Source organism: Dendrobates tinctorius, unplaced genomic scaffold, assembly GCF_039654945.1.
Source record: "Dendrobates tinctorius isolate UK_male_01 unplaced genomic scaffold, ASM3965494v1 ptg000158l, whole genome shotgun sequence".
Classification (NCBI taxonomy): domain Eukaryota; kingdom Metazoa; phylum Chordata; class Amphibia; order Anura; family Dendrobatidae; genus Dendrobates; species Dendrobates tinctorius.
This window is the reverse complement of record NW_027361825.1, coordinates 8,713,847-8,736,970: the sequence shown is the minus strand read 5'-3', so window position 1 is coordinate 8,736,970 and position 23,124 is coordinate 8,713,847. Positions and strand designations below refer to the sequence as shown.

General features: G+C 41.8%; 1 protein-coding gene across 1 annotated transcript; it reads left to right on the top strand.

Moving 5' to 3' along the window:
* On the top strand, positions 1 to 17,345 carry LOC141051816 (uncharacterized). The gene is made up of 4 exons (XM_073548850.1): positions 1 to 1,447; positions 1,604 to 4,195; positions 7,854 to 7,954; positions 17,283 to 17,345. The coding sequence occupies exons 1-4, from the start codon at positions 1 to 3 to the stop codon at positions 17,343 to 17,345; spliced, it is 4,203 nt and encodes a 1,400-aa protein (XP_073404951.1).
* The last annotated feature ends 5,779 nt before the right edge of the window (positions 17,346 to 23,124 follow it).

The following is a 23,124-nucleotide window of genomic DNA, read 5'->3' as shown; positions in this document are numbered from 1 at the left end:
ATGGTTAGCAATAAAGGTGATACAACTGCATCTTTTGAAAGTTCAGGATTAGAAACCACAATGGCTACAACTAAAGGAGTTACATTGGCATATTCTGAAAGTAATGGAGTAGAAATAACAATGGTTACAACTAAAGGAGGTACAACAGCATCTTCTGAAAGTGAAGGAGCAGAAACCACAATGGTTACAACTAAAGGAGGTACAACAACATCTTCTGAAAGTACAGGAACAGAAATCCCAATGGTTACTCCTAAAGAAGGTACAACTGGATCTTCTGAAACTAAAGGAGTAGAAACTACAATGGTTACAAGTAAGGGAGGTACAACGCCATCTTCTGAAAGTACAGTAGTGGAAACCACAATGGATACAACCAAAGGACGCACAATGGTATCTTCTGAAAGTAAAGCAGTAGAAACTACAATGGTTACAACTAAAGGAGGTACATCGACATCTAATGAAATTAAAGAAGTAGAAACTACAAAAGGAGGCACTACAGCACGTTCTGAAAGTAAAGAAGTAGAAACTACAATTTTTACAACTAAAGGAGGTACAACAGCATCTTCTGAAAGTAAAGGAGCAAGAGCCACTATTGTTACCAATAAAGGAGGTACAACCACATCTTCTGAAAGTACAGGAGTAGAAACTACAATGGTTACCACTAAAGGAGGTACAACGGCTTTTTCTGAAAGTAAGAGAGCAGAAACTACAATAGTTACAACTAAAGAAGGTACAACGGCATCTTCTGAAAGTACAGGAGCAGAAACCACAATGGTTACTTCTAAAGGAGGTACCACTGCATCTTCTGAAAGTAGAGGAGTAGAAACTACAATGGTTACAACTAAAGGAGGTACAATGACTTCTTCTGAAAGTAAAAGAGTAGACACTACAATGACTACAGCTAAAGTAGATACAACAGCACCTTCTGAAAGTAAAGCAACAGAAACCACAATGGTTACTACTGAAGGAGATACAACAGCATCTTCTGAAAGTAAAGGACTGGAAACTACAATGATTTCAACTAAATCAGGTACAACAGCATCTTCTCAAAGTAAAGGAGTAGAAACAACAATGGTTACCACTAAAGGTGATACAACAGCATCTTCTGAAAGTTCAGGGGCAGAAATCACAATGGCTACAACTACAGAAGGTAAATTGGCATCTTCTGAAAGTAAAGCAGTAGAAACTACAATGGTTACAGCTAAAGGAGGTACAACAGCATCTTCTGAAAATAAAGGAGCAGAAACCACCATTGTTACCAATAAAGAAGGTACAACAACATATTCTGAAAGTAAAGGAGTAGGAATTTCAATGGTTACAACTAAAGGAGGTACAACAGCTTTTTCTGAAAGTAAAAGAGTAGAAACTACAGTACTTGCAACTAAAGAAGGTACAACTGCACCTTCTGAAAGTACAGGAGCAGAAACCACAATGGTTACTACTAAAGGAGGTACAACAGTATCTTCTGAAAGTAAACAATCAAAAACCACAACAGCTTTTTCTGAAAGTCAAAGAGTAGAATCTACAATAGTTACAACTAAAGGAGGTGCAACTGCATCTTCTGAAAGTTCAGGAGCAGAAACCACAATGTCTACAACTAAAGAAGGTACATTGGCATCTTCTGAAAGTAAAGGGGTAGAAGCTACAATAGTTACAACTAAAGGAGGTACAACAGCATCTTCTGAAAGTACAGAAGTAGAAACTACAATTATTACAACTAAAGGAAGTACAAAGACATCTTCTGCAAGTACTAGAGGGGAAACTACAAAGCTTGCATCTAAACTAGGTATAACACCATCTTCTGAAAGTACAGGAGCAGAAACCTCAATGGTTACAACTACAGGAGGTACAGCAGCACCCTCTGAAAGTGCAGGAATGGAAACCACAAAGGATACAAGTAAAGGAGGAACAACGGCATCTTTTGAAAGTACAGGAGTGGAAACTATGAAGGTTACAACTAAAGAAGGTTCAACGGCATCTTTGGAATATTTAGGAGTGGAAACCACAAAGGTTACAGACAAAGGCGTTGCGACGACATCATCTGAAAGTACAGGAATGGAAACTACAAAGTTTACAACCAAAGTAGGTACTGCAGCATCTTCTGAAAGTAAAGGAGCAGAAACTACAATGGTTACAACTAAAGGAGGTACAGCCACTTCTTCTGAAAGTAAAAAAGCAGAAACTACAATAGTTACAACAAAAAGTGTTACAACAGCTTCTTCTGAAATTACAGGAGGGGAAACTAAAAAGCTTACAACTAAAGGAAGCTCCACACTCTATGAATCATCAGTAAAGGTTACTACTATAGGTACAACAATGACTAAATCTGGTAAAACACCTGACAGTACTACAGCTTTAACATCTGAGAGCGCTACTAAAGTATCCTTCACATCAGGTGGAACAATAAGTAAGGGTGCAACAACACCGATTTCAGATGTCTCAACAAAGGCAACAAGAGCAGGTACAACTAAGTCATTTATAGAAAGTATATTAATACCATCCACAAAAGAAGTTATAATGTCAACCACTACAGCTATGTCAGGTGGATCTACATTAATAAACATAAATGGTCAATTAAAATCAGCTCTAGTAGAAACGGCTGTCACAAAATCTACACAAGCTCCAACAACTGCTATTTCATCAGCCACTACAAAATCACAAGAAACAGTCCCTGCTACAGAAATGATAAAAAAGGCAACAACAGGTGGCGCTATTTCTCCAGTTACAGAAAATACTATAACATCAAATGCAGTAAAATCTTCAGAAAGTTCACCAATACCTACAGGAGGTATAACAGACCAATCCAAAACAGGTACAACTGCAACAGATACAGGTGTGTTAGCAACTACAGGTATAGCAACCAAATCAGTTGTGAAAGGGTCTACAACTGTATTAATGGAAAGTACAGCAATGCTTTCAATAGGTACCACAGGAAAATCTAGCACAGGTTCTACCTTATTATCAACAGTGCCACATAAAAGCTCAATATTAACAACAGTTAAAACTACAGGAAGCACATTTACCGAAGGTAAAAAAGCAACAATATCCACCAAATTTCCAAAAACAGAAATGAATACAGATACCACAAAATCAATGAGTAATGCTACCCCACAAATATCAGCCACAACAAATCCAAAAATATTGATAGTTTCATCAACATATGATACAACCTCAAGTGTGAATGCCTTTACATCATCTGAAAGAGGCACCAAAGCCACGGGAAGTTCTTTGGAAGGTACAATTTTGACTGCAGTGCATACAGAAGGATTGTCTACGAAAGATTTAACTGTGTCACCTACTGTAGAAATAGGACCATCAATAACAGTATCTGAACATGGTACCACAGCAGCTATCTTCACAAGCTCAATTTTAGAAGACTCATCAAAAGTTTCAACCACAAAATTGAGCAGTGAAAGCATAAAAGTATTAAATTATGCAATAACACAAACCATAGTAGTGTCAACAACATATGGAGAGACTTCAAGTATAGGAGGCACAAAATCAATAACTACAGATGGTACCACAGTATTTACAACTGAAGGTGTAAAAGTATCATCAAGAGAAGACACTACCACAGGACCATCATCAGCAAAAATAGTTAGTTCCATGGTGTCATCTACAACTGGTCCATCAATAGTCTCTTCAGATATTACAACAGCAAAAATAAGCAAAGATTCTAAAACAGCTATTACAGCCAGATCTGCATTGCCAACCACAGAACAAACCATTGAACCTGCTAAGGGAACATCATCAACTTTTACAACCATAACTTCTGAAAAACATCCAGCTCTTCATCTAGGAATCTCAACAACCAGACAAAGCAAAATCAGTGCTTCTAGCGTAGGTCCAACAGGACCAATTTCTAAAGGTTCCACAGCAATCATTTCGGAAAGCACAATAGTGCCAACTTCTGGACCTATAGTGGTATCAACCTTCAAAGGCATGTCCAAAAATACAACACTACTAACTACAAAGGGAATCACATCAACAATGAGAAAAGATACAACAAGCACAAAAGGAACATCAGAAGCAACATCCACAGCAGATACAGACTCCTCTCTAAGTCCTTCTGTTAGGTCTTTTATTGAAAACTGTACAGAACTAGGTTCTTGCATCATCCCTTCACATGAAAAACCCTTGGAGATCCCAGGAATTATTGATACTTCAAACGAAAAACCTTCAGGTACAAATTTCACAGGTACGGTAAAAAAAATTTTGCTCAATATATTTGTGTCAAGAATGCATGGCAAGGCTGGTTTCAGATAGCCTTAGTGTGGTCAGGATTCCATTGCATTTTGAAGGAAAGTTCCACATTGTTCTGCCTGATACATGATAGTAGCTTTAGAGACAATATTAGGTAATGGGTTTTAACAAAGGTTCAGTTAGTTACTAGACTTTAATCTAACAAATGAAGTTCTTCTGTGAAAACAGAAGTCATGATATGACTGCAAATATTGCCTCATGAAATTCCCACAGGTCATATTTGGCCAAATCAAGGGTTATTTATAAGTAGACATTTGATAAGTTGAACAAAGAAGAGAATGGTCTACATACTTTTTTTAGATAATACACCCTATCAATAACCTTACCTGACCTCAGATGTTGGCACCTTAAATAAAGTACGCAAGTTTGACACCCCTGCTCACTGTTGTCTTTCCTTAGCTGAACCTAGGGAGTTTGTAATTGCTAAACCCTTAGGTGCCAATTATTTGGAGATTTACAGTCTTTAATAGTCAATTTTCTTGGCCAGTATAGACACCTTACTACCCAGATTTTTGGATGTTTTGCCTTCCTTATAATAGTGTCATGATCCAGGTTGGATTATGACAGATAAATGCACTAGTAACCTTTTTTTTTCCTTCAAGCCTTTGACTTTAAGGTAGTTTTGCCCTCAGTGGCCATTAGGGTCATTGCACTGTGGTGATTTCAGTTCTAGTTTTGCCCCCGGTGGCCGATAGGGTCATTGTACTCTGGTTTCTTTAGTTTAGTGCACGTGATTATCACTAACAGGTGTGATTGCTCTTGTTTAACTATATAGGTGTGTCTTGTTCTCTCACTCACTGTTGGTGATATTGCTCATTTCCAACCAAGTCTGGTGGAGGAAGGAACTACAGAGAGGAGTTCCTTGCAGCTCAGGCAGAGCTCTGGTGTAGTAGCTTCAGGTGGAAGCTGAATTCTGGTGGTGGACTCTGTTGCTGGGAGCAAGAGCAACAGAGCAAAGCTAAGTGGTGTTACCCCTGTTTTGTAAATTTCCTTTTGTGTGTTTCAGTGCAGTGGTGGGATTAGTTTCTGCACCGTCCATTTCACTAGAAAGGGCTAGGTGCAGGGCGAGCTAGGGTTTTTAGGTTCCTGATCGGCGCCCGGTGCGGAACCGGCCTAGGGATCGGTAGGAGTGTAGAGACACTGACTCAGGGGAGTGCAAGAGGTCTTCACGTCCCCGTTCCCTATCACAGGGCCCTCCTTTGTATCAGTTTCCCTGGTGTTTCCCTTTATTATTTAAATTCGACCTGCTGGAGGCGGTGTATCCAGTTATACGTGTAATTCTGAAATTCGCCTGCTGGAGGCGGTGTATCCGGCTGCACGTTATATTATTTAAATTCGCCCTGCTGGAGGCGTTGCATCCAGGGTCACGTGTGCCATAGAAATTCGCCCTTCTGGAGGCGGTGTGTCCAGTCACACGTTGACCATCACAAATAGCCTTTTTCATCTATACCATGGTTTAGTAATTACAGGACTCCCTAGGGTCAGCTAGGGCAAACAACAGTGAGCAGGGCACTAAACGTGCATACTTTATCAAAGGTCCCAAACTCTGAGGTCTGGTAGGGCTATTGTTAGGATGCATTATCTAGGGCAAAGTATTTAGGCCCTCCTCTACCTAACCTCTTTCAGTCCTGTTTTTATGTGACTTACTACTAAGATATCTAAACTATTTGGGCCACTATATTTACATGTAGATGTTGTTGTCTTCGGAAATTGCTTATAGATCTCCCTTTTAATTGTTATTAATAAAAGTTTAATGTTCAATTTGTGGGGATTTTTTGGACATTTGTTATATCCTTCACATTCTTGGTAGCTTTGTTAGTCTATCACACCAAGTGGTATCTAGTTGGGAGGGACTATCATCACAATATATAAAAATGAATGTGTGTGTGTGTGTGTAACACCAACCAATCATGAAGCATCTTTCATTTCACCAGAGCTGTTCAAAAGAAGCTGAGTTGTGATTGGTTGCTATGAACAACAGTTTTCCTTGCAAACAATCACTAAGCATCTCTCATTTCACCAGAGCTGGTTAAAAGAAGCTGAGCTGTGATTGGTTGCTATGACCAACAGTTTTCCCACTTGACAACACCTCAGCAGACACTGATATGGTGGGAGAAATATAGCATCCCTGGGAACATATGCTCCCAGCCACTGTCTACCCACCTGAAAGGAGCAGAGAGCACATGACAGAAATGAATCACCCCCTCCCTGCCCATTTCCCCATCACACATCCTCCATCCCGTAGGCACATCTTCCCTCTTAAGGGGATCATTGGTATAGAAGTCAGAGCAAATCCACTCTGCGCTTTGGTACTGACCCCAGGCCCTTCTTAAAGGGATCTCAGGTATGGAAGTCAAGGCAAGTCCATCCAGCACTTTAATTCTGACCCCAGGCCTCTCTTAAAGGGATACCCGGTATGGAAGTCAGGGCAATTGCCTTCAAATGCTCTGGTACTGACCCCAGGCTCTCTTAAAGGGATCTCCTCTATGGAAGTTAGGGCAAACCCCTCGGCGCTCTGTTTCTGACCCAAGGGTTCTATTAAAGGGATCATTGGTATGCAAGTCAGGGCAAATCCACTCAATGCTCTGGTTCTGACCCAAGTCCCCTCTTAAAGGGATCCTCGGTACGGAAGTGAGGGAAAATCCACTCTGCGTTTTGGTACTGACACCAGACCTCTCTTAAAGGGATCTCCTCTATGGAAGTTAGGGTAAATCCCTCAGTGCTCTGATTCTCACCCCAGGCTTCTATAAAAGGGATCATTGGTATGGAAGTCAGGGCAAATCCACTCAGCGCTCAAGTTCTGGTGCCAGGCCTCTCTTAACAGGATCCCCAGTATGGAAGTTAGGACCTTTCCACTCAGCACTCTGGTTCTGACTCCAGGCTGACGGGATGATGTGGGATATTAGTGATAGTTGTCCGGTGGCTCTGGCTGATGGGATGATGTGGGATATTATGGGTAGCAGTCCGGTAGCTTTGGCTGACGGGATGATGTGGGATATTAGTGGTAGTAGTCTGGTGGCTCTGGCTGATGGGACGATGTGGGATATTAGTGGTAGTTGTCTGGTAGCTCTGGCTGACGGGATGATGTGGGATATTATAGTGAATGTGGCTATGTGGAATGGGCGGGGCTCTACACTCAGCTTTATTTATATAGATATAATCATTATAATTTGTTATAACTAACCATTCTTAGTTACTATGCCCGGGCAGCGCCGGGCTCTTCAGCTAGTAGCTTGTATAAAATCAGAAACAGGAAATACAGCAGCCATTTTGTAGTGAGCAATAGAGATAGGAAAAGAAAGCCATAAAACAGTAAAGAAACTTTACAGATAGTGTGTGACAACATAGCAGTGAAGACTAGTGTGTAAGGAAAAGAGAACTGTATCATACACAAGCTTCAAAGTACTTTTGATTCATGACAAATTGATTTGCAGCAAATTGAATTTCCTGGGAAAATTCTGTGAAGATGATGAAGTCGAATTTCAAAAGATTCACTGATTTCATTTCTTAACCTAATAAATCATTAGACTCTTTTTCATTAGAGTTTTCATTTTATATATGGGAGATACATTGTTACTTTTTTTCAATTTTAGAAGAAGCACATCCACAGAAAGATCTCATGCCTTGGGGTATTCTTCTTATCGCTCTGGCTACAGCCTGTGGGACAGTATTAGCCTGTCTTTTCTGTTTTGGGGTAAGTCTTAAGTCTTTATACAATGATGAGTGGCAGTGTTTCATGGTGCAAGATGATGAAGACATTTTAACTACTAGAGATGAGCATAATAATTTGCAGGACTCCAAATATCCCTTATTTTTTTCATTCCCGCATCATGGAAAAACAAACACATGGATGGCAAGTATGGTGTACTGGCCATATATGTTATTTTTTAACATAATGCACTAAAGGAAACATTTGGGGAATATCTGGTGCCTCTGTTGAATAACGTGATAAAGTGAAGAGTTGCATTCAAGGAACAGCACGGATCTGTCAACCTGGTGCATGGATAACAATACAGATCTGGTGCTCTGTGACAATCGGACCAGTGTACAGCAAAATTCTTGAGCCGACACTGGAATTCTGTGCGCCTCCGGCATTCACAAGATCTGTGCGACTTAATGACTGGAGATGAGTGAATTTGTTCGGAAAACTTTTGCCAGTTTCAATTTTGGCACAAATGTAGCACATTCAGAATCGTGTTCGGTTTCCTGAGCATTTTTCCTCAAAGTCGGCAAAATTCGGTCACAGATTAGTAAATGATTGAGTTTCCACTAATTCTTTTGTTTTGACATTGTCTACGATAGTGGTGCTGTATGATAAGTGGGGGCATGGGGGACGTGTTTATGAAGAGACAGGGTGTGTCTAGGTCAGAGGATCAGTGGAGTGTAATTTTTTTTCCTTTTTTTGTTCTGTAATATCTTAATGTGTGAACATTCCAGCAGCCCATGAGGGCACAGAAACCATCCACAACGTAATGACACAAAGTCTTCTGTGATTGACTACTGATGTCACATGTCTCTGTCCATACAAAAAGAGGATGTCCTGTTTTGCCGTCGCCATTTTTTCAGTGTAAAAGTTCAAAGAGGCCCCCTCTCTAGTTCTGCTGCTGAAAGTGAGCTTGTCAGTTTGTTTGATAGGATCCTGTCTTGTGTGAAATTAATTTTATAGCATCTAACTAGATTGTGCTAAAACTGTGTTCCAGTCAGGAGGCCCTGATCCAAATCAAATCATTTGAGCAAAAACTGTTGCAGTGAAGAATCAGAAGGTCCCATTTGCTCTTAAAAATCATTAGACCTAATATTAGGGTTCAGCCAGGAGGCCCTATTTGCTAATTCAAATACTTTGTGATAAGATTATGTCGCAATGAGGAATCAGGAAGCCACATTTGCTTTTAAAAATCATTATTGCTAATATTGGGGTTCAGCCAGGAGGCCCTATTTGCTAATCCCAATCGTTTGATATAGAACTGTGTTGCAGTGAGGAATCAGAAGGCTCCATTTCCTCTTAAAAATCATAAGCTAATATAAGGGTTCAGCTAAGAGGCTCTGTTTGCTAATCCCAATCATTTGTGATAAAACTGTTTTGCAGTGAGGAATCAGGATGCCTCATTTCCTCTTAAAAATCATTAGACCTAATATAGGGATTCAGCCAGGAGTCCCAATTTGCTAATCCAAATCGTTTGTGGTAAAACTGTGTTGCAGTGAGTAATCAGAAGGCCCCATTTTCTCTTAACAATCATTAGGCCTAATATAGTGGTTTAGCCAGGAGACAGTGAGGAATTAGGAGTCCCCATTTGCTCATCAAAATTTTTAGGTAAAAGAGTGTTGTTCAAGAACACTAAGAAAATAAATAGTGATTGTTCACTTAGTGGCAGGTGACTGACAGGTGTGAGCCTAAGTTTGTGAAACTGGATAGGCTACCCCACTCCCTTTCCTTGTCAGCCACATGATTGGTCTGCCTGGTATATGAGGGTCAGAAAAAGCATGTGCTCCAGTTGATGGCAAGCACTGCATCAAGTGGCCTCTCCTCTTCTTCCTCCACCTTAACAACACACACAGTGCAATTCTCAGAGGTGGTACCCCAATCACCCTTATTTTCACCCATGTCAAAAATATCCAAGTAACCAAATGACTGTGAGGAACCACAGATGGGCCATTCTGCAGAGCTGTTCACACATCTATTCCATGGGTATCATAGGTCAGCTCTGAAGATTCACAAAATCTAGAAGAGGAAAGCATGTGCACCGATGGCCAAAATTTTTTTATGTTGAATTCGGGGCCAGACAAAATATGGTCTGAGCAGAATCCAGACCCTCATCACCAGATATTAGCGATGAGTGGTGAAGGTGATCCTCAAGAGACTCAGAAGCGCACGCGGACTGCACTGCTGTGTCAGGGCTAGAACAGGAGGAGAGGGAGAGGAAGACAATACATAGTAACATAGTTATTAAGGTTGAAGTCCATCTAGTTCAACCCATATCCTGTCCTAACCTGCCCTAACATGTTGATCCAGAGGAAGGCAAAAAATCCCCATGTGGCAAACAGTAAGCTTCACATTGGGGAAAAAAATTCCTTCCCGACTCCACATATGGCAATCACACTAGCTCCCTGGATCAACGCAATATTAAAGAAACTAGTGTATATACCCTCTAATATTATACTTTTCAAGAAAGGCATCCAGTCCCTTCTTAAATTTTAGTAGGGAATCATTCATTGCAACATCATATGGCAAAGAGTTCCATAGTCTCACTGCTCTTACAGTAAAGAATCCGTGTCTGTGAGTATGCTTAAACCTTCTTTCCTCCAGACATAGAGGATGCCCCCTTGTCCCTGTCACAGGTCTAAGAGTAAAAAGATCATTAGAAAGGTCTTTGTACTGTCCCCGCATATATTTATACGTTGTAATAAGATCACCCCTAAGCCTTCGATTCTCCAAACTAAATAACCCCAAGTGTAATAAACTGTCTTGGTATTGCAGACCCCCTAGTTCCCTAATAACCTTGGTCGCTCTTCTCTGCACCCGCTACAGTTCAGCTATGTCTTTCTTATACACCGGAGACCAGAACTGTACACAGTATTCTAAGTGTGGTCGCACTAGTGACTTATATAGAGGTAAAATTATGTTCTCCTCATGAGCATCTATGCCTCTTTTAATGCATCCCATTATTTTATTTGCCTTTGCAGCAGCTGCCTGACACTGGCCACTAAATGTGAGTTTGTCGTCCACCCATACACCCAGGTCCTTTTCAGTGACAGTTTTGTCTAGTGTTTTACAATTAAGCACATAATTATACATCTTGTTCGTTCTACCTAAGTGCATGACCTTACATTTATCCCCATTAAAGCTCACTTGCCATTTATCAGCCCAAGCTTCTAGTTTACATAAATCCTGCTGTAACATAAAATTGTCCTCCTCTGTATTGATTACCCTGCAGAGTTTAGTGTCATCTGCAAATATTGAAATTCTACTCTCTATGCCCCATACAAGGTCATTAATAAATATGTTAAAAAGCGGGCCCAAAACTGACCCCTGTGGTACCCCACTGCTAACCGTGACCCAGTCCAAGTGTGCTCCATTAATAACCACCCTTTCTTTCCTATCCCTGAGCCAGCTCTTAACCCACCTACACATATTTTCCCCTAACCCCATTGTTCTCATTTTATGCATCAACCTTTTGTGTGGCACCGTATCAAAAGCTTTTGAAAAGTCCATGTACACCACGTCCACTGCATACCCTTGGTCCAGTCCGGAACTTACCTGTTCATAAAAGCTTATCAGATTAGTCCGACAGGAACGGTCCCTTGTAAACCCATGTTGATATTGGGTCATGAGGTTATTCTTTTCCAGATACTCCAGTATAGTATCTCTTAGAAAACACTCCAGGATTTTACCCACAGTTGAGCTTAAACTTACTGGCCTATAATTTCCAAGTTCAGTTTTTGTCCCCTTTTTGAATATTGGCACCACATTTGCTATATGCCAGTCTTGTGGTACAGACCCTGTTATTATGGAATCCTTAAAGATTAAAAATAATGGTCTATCTATGACTGTGCTTAATTCCTGCAGTACTCTGGGGTGTATCCCATCCGGGCCCAGGGATTTGTAAATTTTAGTGATTTTTAGACACCGCCGTACTTCCACAATGAGATTGTAGATTCCACTTGGTGTGCACCCAGAGGTATGCAACTGAGTAGCTCAGCAGAGGAGGTGGAGGAGGAGGAAGACAAAGTGGTTACATTGCAGCTCCCTGCAGATACAAGGAGTGATGAATCCATGACAAGCACTGCATCCCAGTCATAACTCTGGCTATGGCCAGCATCGATTGCGAGTCTACAGTTTGCAGGGGCGGCAAGGGTTGCCTAGCCTGGGCCTTTTTGAGACCAAAAAGAATGACCCAACTCATGTTATCTGCCAAATATGCCAAAAAATAATTCAGTAGAGGCAAAAAATGCAATAGCTTAACTGCTACACGGATGAACCATCACATGCACAATTAACATGCCTTAGTCTGGAAATCTCAGTGCTCTAAAATGTAAAATACAAAATACTCTGCCAACAAAACCAAATGATATCTAGTCCAAAAACCACTATTAATATATTTATATATGGACCTCATGTGAAATGTTAGACTTACATGGACACATCAAACATACCACATAACTAGTTACCAAAGGAAACAATGATGTACTAGTCCAAATCAGATCTTTATTATTAAAGAGTATAAAGTTGACACACGTAGACAATGGAAATCGGGGAATTGCATAAAATACCAAACTGGTTGTACATAAATGCTGTTACAATGGGGCACACACACCCTGCATGAACTCCCCAACCAGTGAGCAAAATATAACATATCACCCAATTATTAATCAATAAATGCACTACGTTGAATAAATATTGTATACCAATATTGGCACTACATTGTATAAGCTACTATTAGGCAACAAAACCACACAACATATTAATTAAATTTATAAAAAGACTATGAGGGGCTGATGTTACCAGACAAACTGATAGGGAAGGTGCAGGAGCCGAGGAACAAAATTGAGGAGGTTGAGAAAGATGTGATGGATGCGCAGCAGTCAGGAGATGAAGAGGATAATGATTCCCTCTCTGTTGTCTATATTTGGCAGGAGGGGACGGAGGTAGTAACCTTCAATGTTACCCCAACACACCATGGAGTTGGACCTAATGGAAGCACCTGACACATGAGCGCTTGCTTACTGCATCTTTAACATGATACCCAAATTCTTAGGGTTAGAAATAGTGCTGACTACCGGATTACCACTCTGTTAGATCTGTGGCACAAGAGTAAATTTTGCCAGATGCTTCCCCCCTGGAAAGGGACATGTGCACGCTGGGGAATCAGAACACGCTTGTAGACAATTTTAAGAGTGGTTCCCCCAAGACAGCAGTGAGGTACACAGTGTGCATCGCAGCCCTAAACTTCCAAACCAAAATTAGCAGTAGCAGCAGTAGTGTCATAAGTAATTTCTGTGAGTCATTTCACACATTTTATAGACCAGCAGTGCACCAGCAGAACAGAGTAAAAGTCTGACACATTGAGAAAGACTGGAGAGGATGGTGCAGAAGTATCTGGAGCTCGATATCAATGCGATCAGGGGGAATTTGAACCCTTTTACATTTTGGTCTTCAAAAATGGAAGAATGGCCTGAGCTCACCTGTCACGCCTTGGAGGTTTTGTCATGCCCGGCAGCCAGAGCATGTCTTCAGCACTGCTGGTGATGTCCTGATGGATAAGCATATCCATCTATCCCCTGAAAGTGTAGACCCCATAACATTCATCAAGATGAACATGTCAAGGATATGCAATGACTTTTACACCCCAATCACAGACTGAGCAGACTTGGCGATGGTGCAGTATTTAGTGTGCTGCATTAATCTCGCATTATTGCAGTCTGTAACACCTTTGTCATGGCTTCTGTGCCGCCTGCTGTTGCTACTGCGGCTGATGTTACAAACAATTTTTTGAAATGCGGAGAATTCAAGTTGGTTTTCGATCTGGTGGGTTGCCTGTAGTGGAAGGTGTGTCAGAGGCCAGTTATGCTTTTTCTACTCTTTAGCAATTGATACCACTTTATTGGTGTGTAAAAATAATGTTTTGAAATGTGGAGAATCCAAGTTGGGCCTCCTTCATGTCTGTTGCCTGTAGAAGAAGGGCTCCCAGATAGGCAGGCCTGCACCTTCTTTCATTCAACTACATTTTTTTACTATCCTTACATTTTTCTATAAATAGTACTCTATGAAACTGATGTGTGCCATTTGATTGTGACTGGGAAAAAACATAAAAGCTGTTGCAAGAGGTATCAGGACTTCCAGCAAAGAAATCTTACACTGCCCCCTTAACCACCAGGTCTTAATTTAACTTCAATTCAAAGCTCTAAATGCTAGCCTAGACCCTGATACCTCATGCATTGCCCATGGATGACTGCTTCTGTGCCAATTATAGCATGTTTTACTGTGGGTGAATTGATCAGTCAACTACTGTGTTACTTTCCTTACATTTTTCTAACATTAGTGCTCTCCCAAGCTGATATTTGTGCCACCTAAGTGTGGTTGGAAAAAAAAACAGTTTGACCCGTTGCATGAGGTATCAGGGCAGCCAGCAAAGAAGGCTTACACCACTCCCTCACCCACCTCATCTTAATTGAAACTTCAGTTCGGAGCTCTAAATGCTGGCCCAGTACTTGGCACTTCATGTATGGCCCATGGCTGACTGCTGCTGTGCCATTAGCAATTTTCTCAATTTTCTAGGTCAATTGATGCCACTTTTCATTGGTGTCTGCCCCTAATTTTAGCAGTTTGGGAAGCTTTTTCTCACCCCTTAAGGTGTTGTATATACATTTGACTTGGCATCCCATTAAATTTAATGGGGTTTGGGTATGTTCGTTGAAATGTTTGGCAAACCGAACCGATCCTTGAAAGGTGCGCTCATCTCTATTAATGACATCTCAGTGATACACATGTCATGATGTATGAGCTCTTGTAAATGCCAGAGGCACCCTGAATGTTGGATTTTAAGTGCCGGTTGACGGTTTGCAGAACCCCAGTTGCCATGGAGTACTGATGTGAGTACCGGACCAGGACCTTGCAAATATTTTATCTCATCTTTATTAAATACTAGCTATGAATACTTAACTATAACATACAGTATATCCCACTTACCTATTCTTTTCAGCATTTTACATATAAACCGTGTATCCCCTGAGTATCCTATAATCATGATTTGTGATATTTACAGTTGCTTGCTGTAGGATTCTGAGTAATAAAATGTCAGATAGCATTTGCCAACACCATGGCATAATAATAAAATGGCCAGTGAGTGAAAGCCAAATGTCTGCTAAGCCCTGAGAATTTTTTTTTAACTGCTTCAGATCTAAGGCTGGAATTTGGGTCCTGCCTGTGACATGCATGCTACTGGATATACCACAGGCTACAGTATCGCCTCTACTGTGCCTTATATCTGCATGATCATCTCCTGCTCACAATTTATAAAAAAAAATTCTATATAATAAATCTAAAGTTACTGACAGGTATAGTCTGGTGATACTTGGTCAAGGCGAAATTTAGTACTGGTTAATCAAGACAGACAAATCTGGGAAACACTTGAATTAATCAGTTTGCATGGTTTTACCCAGGAAATTTGATTCATAGAAAAGTTATTCACTACAATTCTATTGTCCATTATTATGCTCTGAAGTCTCTCCAGTTCCCATCTATTTATATAATTTCCTTGTAATGTTTTCATTTCCAGTTCTGTCCAGATGTCACCGTATCCCAGAATTCCAAGCGGAGGAAGTTCACCGACTGCCATATTGGGACACCCAAGTGATGGGTGTCTCAATATGGAAACTGCTGCTGGTATCAACCTATTGCGTGGTACCACCAGCAGAACACCGCCGCATCACACACACACACATCAACACACTCTATATGCCGTACACACCATGCTCTCACACTCATGCAGCCTCTTGCACAGTACCACCAGCGGAACACCGTCGCACTGTACTTGCGTGAATTCGGCGCAGGCGCAGTGAATTATTCGGCTGACCCCAGCGGCAAATGCGCAACGTGTCTACAGGCAAAGGAAGCCAGTCACATTAAAGGGGTTTTCCCATGAACAAAAGTTCATTTTAAAAATTGTCTGTGTCTGACTGTGTACGGAGAATACCACATCTCCTGGGCAGGGAAGGAAGAAAAAGACAATACTGACATTACAGCAGGGGACCACAGAGGATTCATTTTGTGAGGTAAAATATTTCACTGACTGGTTTTAAACAATATTTTACCTCACAAAGTGAATCCTCTGCAATCTCCTGCTGTAATGTCAGTATTGTCTTTTGCTTCCTCCCTTGCCCAGGAGCTGTGGTATGTTCTGTACTCTGTCAGACACAGGGATGAGAGAGACAGAGCACAGGGGGAGACAGCTGAAACGGGATAGCACATGAGGGGAGAACACAGCACAGGAAGGAGAGAGACAGCAGACAGGGAGGATAGCACATGGGGTAGACAGGTCAAAGAAGAGAGCACAGGCAGGAGAAGTCAGCACATGGGGAAAGAGAGCGTGGATAGGTTGGTGAGCACATGGAGGAAGAGATTTTCAATGCTGCAAAGCCTGCCCCCATCGTGAAATTACCGCCCTCCCGATGCGATAGCATCGGGCCTCCATCTAGTAGAATAATTAATGTATAATATAAAAAATAGAAGAAATGCTTATACTCGCCTCACCGCTCACCTCTCTGGACCCTCCACTCCTTACTGTCACCCAATCACTTCTCGTTTCATCTTCTGATCCCCACATCAAGTATATAAATCCCCAAGTGTCTCACAATGAGCTTGGAGTTAAGGCTCTGATGAGGCTCGGAATGATTTTTCTCAATCACGATGTGCACCATGACCTTACTTTCATGAGTAGAACCACCCTGGGTATCAACAAAACCCTAAGTTCCAACTCAGTGTGAGAGGCCTGAGGATTTTGGCATGAGTGGGAGGACCAAAAGGAGCCACGAGGGCTGGATGGGTGACATTGAGGAGAGGAGGGGCCAGAGAGGTGAGCATAAGGATATTTGTAAAAAAATTTTTAACTTTTTGATGACCTTTTATGGTTCCAAGAAATGGCAGTCAGCAGCTACCATTTTGCTGAATCTAAGCTGATGTGAATTATTAAACATCTGCATTTGGGTGCATGTGGATTTTTGTAAAGTTCGAGTAGAATGCAATTCAACAAAAAGTTATTTGCTCATCTCTACTAGTTACTTGTTGGCAGACATTTATTCATATCATGAAGATTGACGACTGAAGCTGGATAAGTCTATATTCTTCTATTCGTACCACTGCCTTGAGCTTATTGACTTGAAAATGTCTTTTATTTATAGATGGGGTCTCAAAAGTTAGTATAGGGCACATATCTTGCTGGAGGAGCCCTGATTGTAATATAAATGATAACATATACTGTATTTCATGCTACTTTACATTATAAATCTATATTTTGATTTTCTTTCAGTGTATACGGCGTAAAAAGAGATTTCGCCACAAGTTACCTATATATATTGAACACGAGCCATGAGGGGTGTATCTCTGAGGACTACAAGGAAATTTTTGAATGTTACATCTTCCAAAAAAATAAATATTTTGTTTATGAGCGTTTTTTATTACTTGCTTGTACTACGGTCTACAGAGGTGTGAGAACTGAATTTGTTATTTACCTTTCTTGTTCTTTAAATTTTGACTTCAGTCTTACAGAATATTTCTGATTATTGGTGATATCACAGCACAGTTGTCCAAATGGCAAACTAATTTCTGATTATATATTGTGGCGTAGCGCCTACGGTGTGTGTTGGGGAACACTCGCTTGGCAGCGGTTAACGTAGTCAGGCATGGGTTTTTCACACAAAACAGTTCATATGGTTTATTTAAGCACCATAAACCAAGCCGTAAGCCAGGTTGCACATCACTGGCTTACACATATTCCATTACTTTATCACATAAGCTTTACCAAGCATTCACTTGTCACGCCTGACTTTCTCCAGTCACCGGGTGACCACACAGCTCAATAACTGACCTTTGCCAGTGCACACAGTTCTTCCCCATGCCCGGGGTTACATATCAGGAGCTCCTGCTCCACAGACTGATCTCCTGTCAGTCCTGATTCCTGGGGAAGCTGCCGAACTGGGATCACCGTCCTTGTGTCCAGTGCACTACCGACAGACCAGGTCCTCAAACGGAAGGTAGCTCCCCCAAGCGCAGTGCCTTTACAGGCTCCGCAAACACACGTGGCCTGTCCGGGTGCTATTCACGACATTCGTCCAACACATAGGCCACCAGGTCCAAGGTCTCACCACGTGCTCCAGGAATCCGATCCTACTCCCAGGATCTTGCAACACATGCCTTCCAGGACCTTGCACCCAGAACCATTAAGGTACAAACACTGACCTCAGACCTCAGTCACATTATATGGTTGTAACCACCCGGCCATTTACAATAATGCCAGTCCCTAATTCACCATCATAATTATGCCTCCAAGTGCATCCTAAAGCGCATACACAGAGCCCTCTAGCTGTAACAGAGGTTACTGCATCACAATATATATATACTGTATATTTATATATACAATATAAAGCTGAGTGTATGTATCAAGCCATGCTCACTACGCATAGCCGCAATCCATCCGAAAAGCCCCATCCCCAGGCCCATGTTGTCAGCGCACATGTGCGGAGACACATTCACCTCGAAAGTCACCCTGCAAAACTCACCGGCTGCGACGTCCCAGCCGCTGCAAGCTACAATCAGGGACACTGCCTTCAGAGTATCAGTGCGTGGCAGGCACAGGCCACATCTAGCTCCGTCGTGTCTAGAATTGAGTTCCTCCTGTGAGGCATGACGTCAAGGGAAAGGGAGGAGCCTCATGGATTACACCGCTGTGCTCATAACAGTAAGTTGCTGTGCCCATGTGAGGGGAAGAGAGGAGGGGAAAATGAGAGGTATGAGGTGAAAATGAGAGGTGTGAACAGAAAATGAAGAGATGTGAAGAGAAAATGAAGAGGTATGAGTGGAAAATGAGAGGAGTGAGGCTGGGGTCACACTGGCGATTAAATCGGACGAATGCAATGAGATAAAAAATCGCATTGCATTCATCCCAATGTTATTCTATGGGGCAGCTCACCATGCGATTTTTGATTGGATCAGATCCTCGGACCGAGACAATCGCAGCATGCTGTGATTGTCACCAATTTTCGGATCGGATTCGACAATGCAAGTCTATGGGGGCGAGAAAAAATTGGATTGCAAACGGACCCGATGTGTGAGTTGCGGTAAAATCGCACCAAAAGCCCAATTTTTTTTTTCAAATACAGTAATATCACAGTGACCGGTTAAATAAAGAAACAAATTAATAGATCTAGACACATACATATATATATATATATATATATATATATATATATTTTATACATGTCATAGAGACACATTTATATATATATTTCTAATTCATACAGTTCTTCATTGCAGAATAGCCGCTGAAACATTTGCCGGCTTTTGTATAATCATTCTTCTGCCCGACGTGAAATGACACATGGTTTACATATAGTTAACCATTTCATTTCATGTTTTTTTTTATGTCTATCACTATTAATTATATGAGGGTTTGTGGGTAAAATTTTGGAGTTGTTGGGGTTCAATTAAGGGGTTAATTTGTTGTATTAAATTGCTGGGACTCCCGCTGACGTCACTGAGGCTGCAGGGAGTCCCCGCAATTTAATACAACGAATTAACCCCTTAAAGGGAAGGTGACATCCAAAAAAAATTTTTTCAGCAATTGAAAAAATGGAAAGAATTAATGTTTACATGTTCTTAAAAAATATTATCATTTGTTTTTAATTTTGTAAAATATGAAAAATAATTTAAAAAGTTTGGCATTTCCACTTGTTAACACTAGGGGGAGCAGCTACTGAAGTTTGGCACAAAAACCTAGTGCAACTAGCTCACATTACTGCACTGGAGTAAATATGGATGGAGTCTGCTGACATGGGTGTGGTGTCACTCCTCTCCTCCCCTTCTGGGTGTTTGCTAAGGGAAAAGAGAGGATGACATCTAGGAACACAGTGAGCGCCATTTTGATGGGGCCTGCAAAATTACTGACTGTCTTTGCATGCAAAGTCTGGATCAGAACAGGTCACCAATCAGCAGAAATGTTTCCTGGATTTCTGTGGAGCAGACAAGCAGACGCTCCATCCATGTGTATAAAACACAGCACTCGATGTACAATCCCTGGCACCGAACAGGGTGCCCCCCCCATAGACCAGCACACTGCTCTCCTGAAATACTCTGTGCTGCTGTCACCCTGCTCCTTCCACCATACATCAGGCCCCTGTCGCCTCGCTTTAACACATCGCCAGGACGGGATCTGAGGAGAGGAATGGGGTCTTCGGTCACTGAGGATGGCAGGCAGCAAGGATTCTGGGAGTAGGGTGACAGCAGCACAGAGTATTTCAGGAGAGCAGTGTGCTGGTCTATGGGGGGCACAGAGGGAGATATATGGTGGAGGAGCAGGGTGACAGCAGCACAGAGTATTTCAGGAGAGCAGTATCACACGGGATAGGATTAGATACATAGCTCAGCAGACAGTATCACACACGAGAGGATTAGACACACGGCTCAGCAGACAGTAACACACAGGATAGGATTAGACACACGGCTCAGCAGTCAGTATCACACAGGAGAGGATTAGATACACGGCTCAGCAGACAGTATCACACAGGAGAGGATTAGATACACGGCTCAGCAGACAGTATCACACAGGAGAGGATTAGATACACAGCTCAGCAGTCAGTATCACACAGGAGAGGATTAGATACATGGCTCAGCAGGCAGTATCACACAGGAGAGGATTAGATACACGGCTCAGCAGTCAGTATCACACAGGAGAGGATTAGATACACGGCTCAGCAGACAGTATCACACAGGAGAGGATTAGATACATGGCTCAGCAGACAGTATCACACAGGAGAGGATTAGATACACAGCTCAGCAGTCAGTATCACACAGGAGAGGATTAGATACACAGCTCAGCACAAAGTATCACACAGGAAAGGATTAGATACAGGGCTCAGCAGTTAGTATCACACAGGAGAGGATTAGATACACGGCTCAGCACACAGTATCACACAGGAGAGAATTAGATACATGGCTCAGCAGACAGTATCACACAGGATAGGATTAGATATAGGGCTCAGCACACAATATCACACAGGAGAGGATTAGATACACGGCTCAGCAGTCAGTATCACACAGGAGAGGATTAGATACACGGCTCAGCAGTCAGTATCACACAGGAGAGGATTAGATGTCCAGCAGATTGCCAAGTGTTTTGAAACAGCAGGGAGCAGCTCCTCCTATGTTTTGCAAGAGCAGGGGCAGCAGCTGGCCGTGTGTTTTGGAAAGAGCAGCTTGGTGTCCAGGAGCTCGTCCTGGTTCCTCTCCTACAGCTGGTATGTGCAGAGTGAACATCCAAGCCCTGTTATGCTGGAACAGTACAGCATCCAGGGCTTGCAATAGAGTGTAAATGACGCTAAAAGAAAAGCACTGGGCTCTAATAAGGCCTCTTTCACACTTCCGTTTTTGACAATCAGTCAAGATCCGCCAATTTTGAAAAAAAACGGATCCGCCATTTTTCTTTGCGGATCCGTTTTTTCCCCCATTGACTTTCATTATTGGCGGATCCTGACTGATTGCCGTCCGTTGCATCCATTTTTTTGAGGATCCGCCACAATGTTAGTGTCCGTCAACATCCTCAAAGATTTCCAAACGGAGCTTGCAACGTTTTTTTGGCCGGCGGATCCTCCAGACACTGAATTAACCCCAAAATCTGTCTAGGTGCCGGACAAAAAATTCTCTCTCTCTCTCTCTCTCTCTCCCCTTCCCGGCCAGTGGTTCCTTTAAATTTCCTCATTTTCAGGATCCGTCTAAAAACGGATCCTGTGCCATCCGTTTACATCAGTTGAGAATGGATCCGGTTGTCTGCCTTTTTGGCGGATTTGAACTGATGAAAATAACTGAAGTGTGAAAGAGGCCTAAGATCGCACCTGGCCACACCTACAGCTGTGAATTGAGATGCCCACAGAGGCGTGGCCAGTTCACTCCTGATGCTGCTGCAATGATAGAGATAGGGGTCGGGAGCCGACCGTTATGTCTTATGTCCAGGGACTGCCGTAAATGAGCATGGAAAGTGTCGTTCAGCAGCCAGAAAGGTAAGATGGCAGCCCCCAGTGGCTGCATTACTACAGAAAAAAAAAATCCATACACACCACTGAGTCAAGCTTAGGGGACAATATCTTTTTATACTATTTTCTTTTTTACATTAAATTATGAAAAAACACGGCACCTTCCCTTTAAATGAACCCCTACAACGCCAAAATTTTACCCACAAACCCTCATATAATTAATAGTGATAGACATAAAAAAAAAAAAGAAATGAAGTGGTTAACTATATGTAAACCATGTGTCATTTCATGTCGGGCAGAAGAATGATTATACAAAAGCCGGCAAATGGTTCAGCGGCTATTCTGCAATGAAGAACTGTATGAATTAGAAATATATATATGTGTCTCTATGACATGTATAAAAAATATATATATAAATATATATATATGTATTTAATGTGTCTAGATCTATTAATTCGTTTGTGTGCGGAAACCTACCTGTCATTGGGCTCCGTTATATGTCCATTTAGCTACCCTGCGAGAAAATCTCGCCAGACGGATGTCAAACGGATCCTTACATGCAATTAAAATTGCATCAATGAAGAAAAATCGCATCAAAAACGCATCACTGGTTAAGATACCTTTGTGCGATTTCGGACCGTTAAAATGGGACCTATTTTTTATTCGTTGTGTGTGACTCCAGCCTGAGGAGAAAATAGTGATGTGATCGGAAAATGAAGGTGTGAGGTCAAAATGACCGGTATGAGGCTGTGTACCCACGTAAGCATTTTTTTCACGTTTTTCCTTGTAAAAACGCTTCAAAATCACATACAAGAAGCATCCCATTCTTTTTAATGAATTCCGCAATTTTTGTGCACATCATGCATTTTTTACTGCGAAAAAAATGCATCGCGGAAAAAACGCAGCATGTTCATTAATTTTGCAGAAAAATCAACATTTCTAACTATATCCTATGAGGAGGATGCTTCTGTAAAAAAAACGCCAAAAAATGCGCGTTTTGCCTGGGAAGAAGTCCATTTTTTTCTGCATATGTGGGTATATAGCCTGAGGGAGGAAAATGAGAGGTGGGAGGGGGAAAATGAGAGGTGGGAGGGGGAAAATGAGAGGAGTGAGGGGAAAATGAGAGGA

What these genes read in the sequence shown, in the direction of transcription:
- LOC141051816 (XM_073548850.1), top strand. Translation starts at nt 1, where the DNA reads ATGGTTAGCAATAAAGGTGATACAACTGCATCTTTTGAAAGTTCAGGA. An exon ending in AATGGTTACTACTAAAGGAG is followed by an intron (nt 1,448 to 1,603) that starts GTACAACAGTAT and finishes CAACTAAAGAAG; the next exon opens with GTACATTGGCATCTTCTGAA. An exon ending in TTCAGGTACAAATTTCACAG is followed by an intron (nt 4,196 to 7,853) that starts GTACGGTAAAAA and finishes TTTCAATTTTAG; the next exon opens with AAGAAGCACATCCACAGAAA.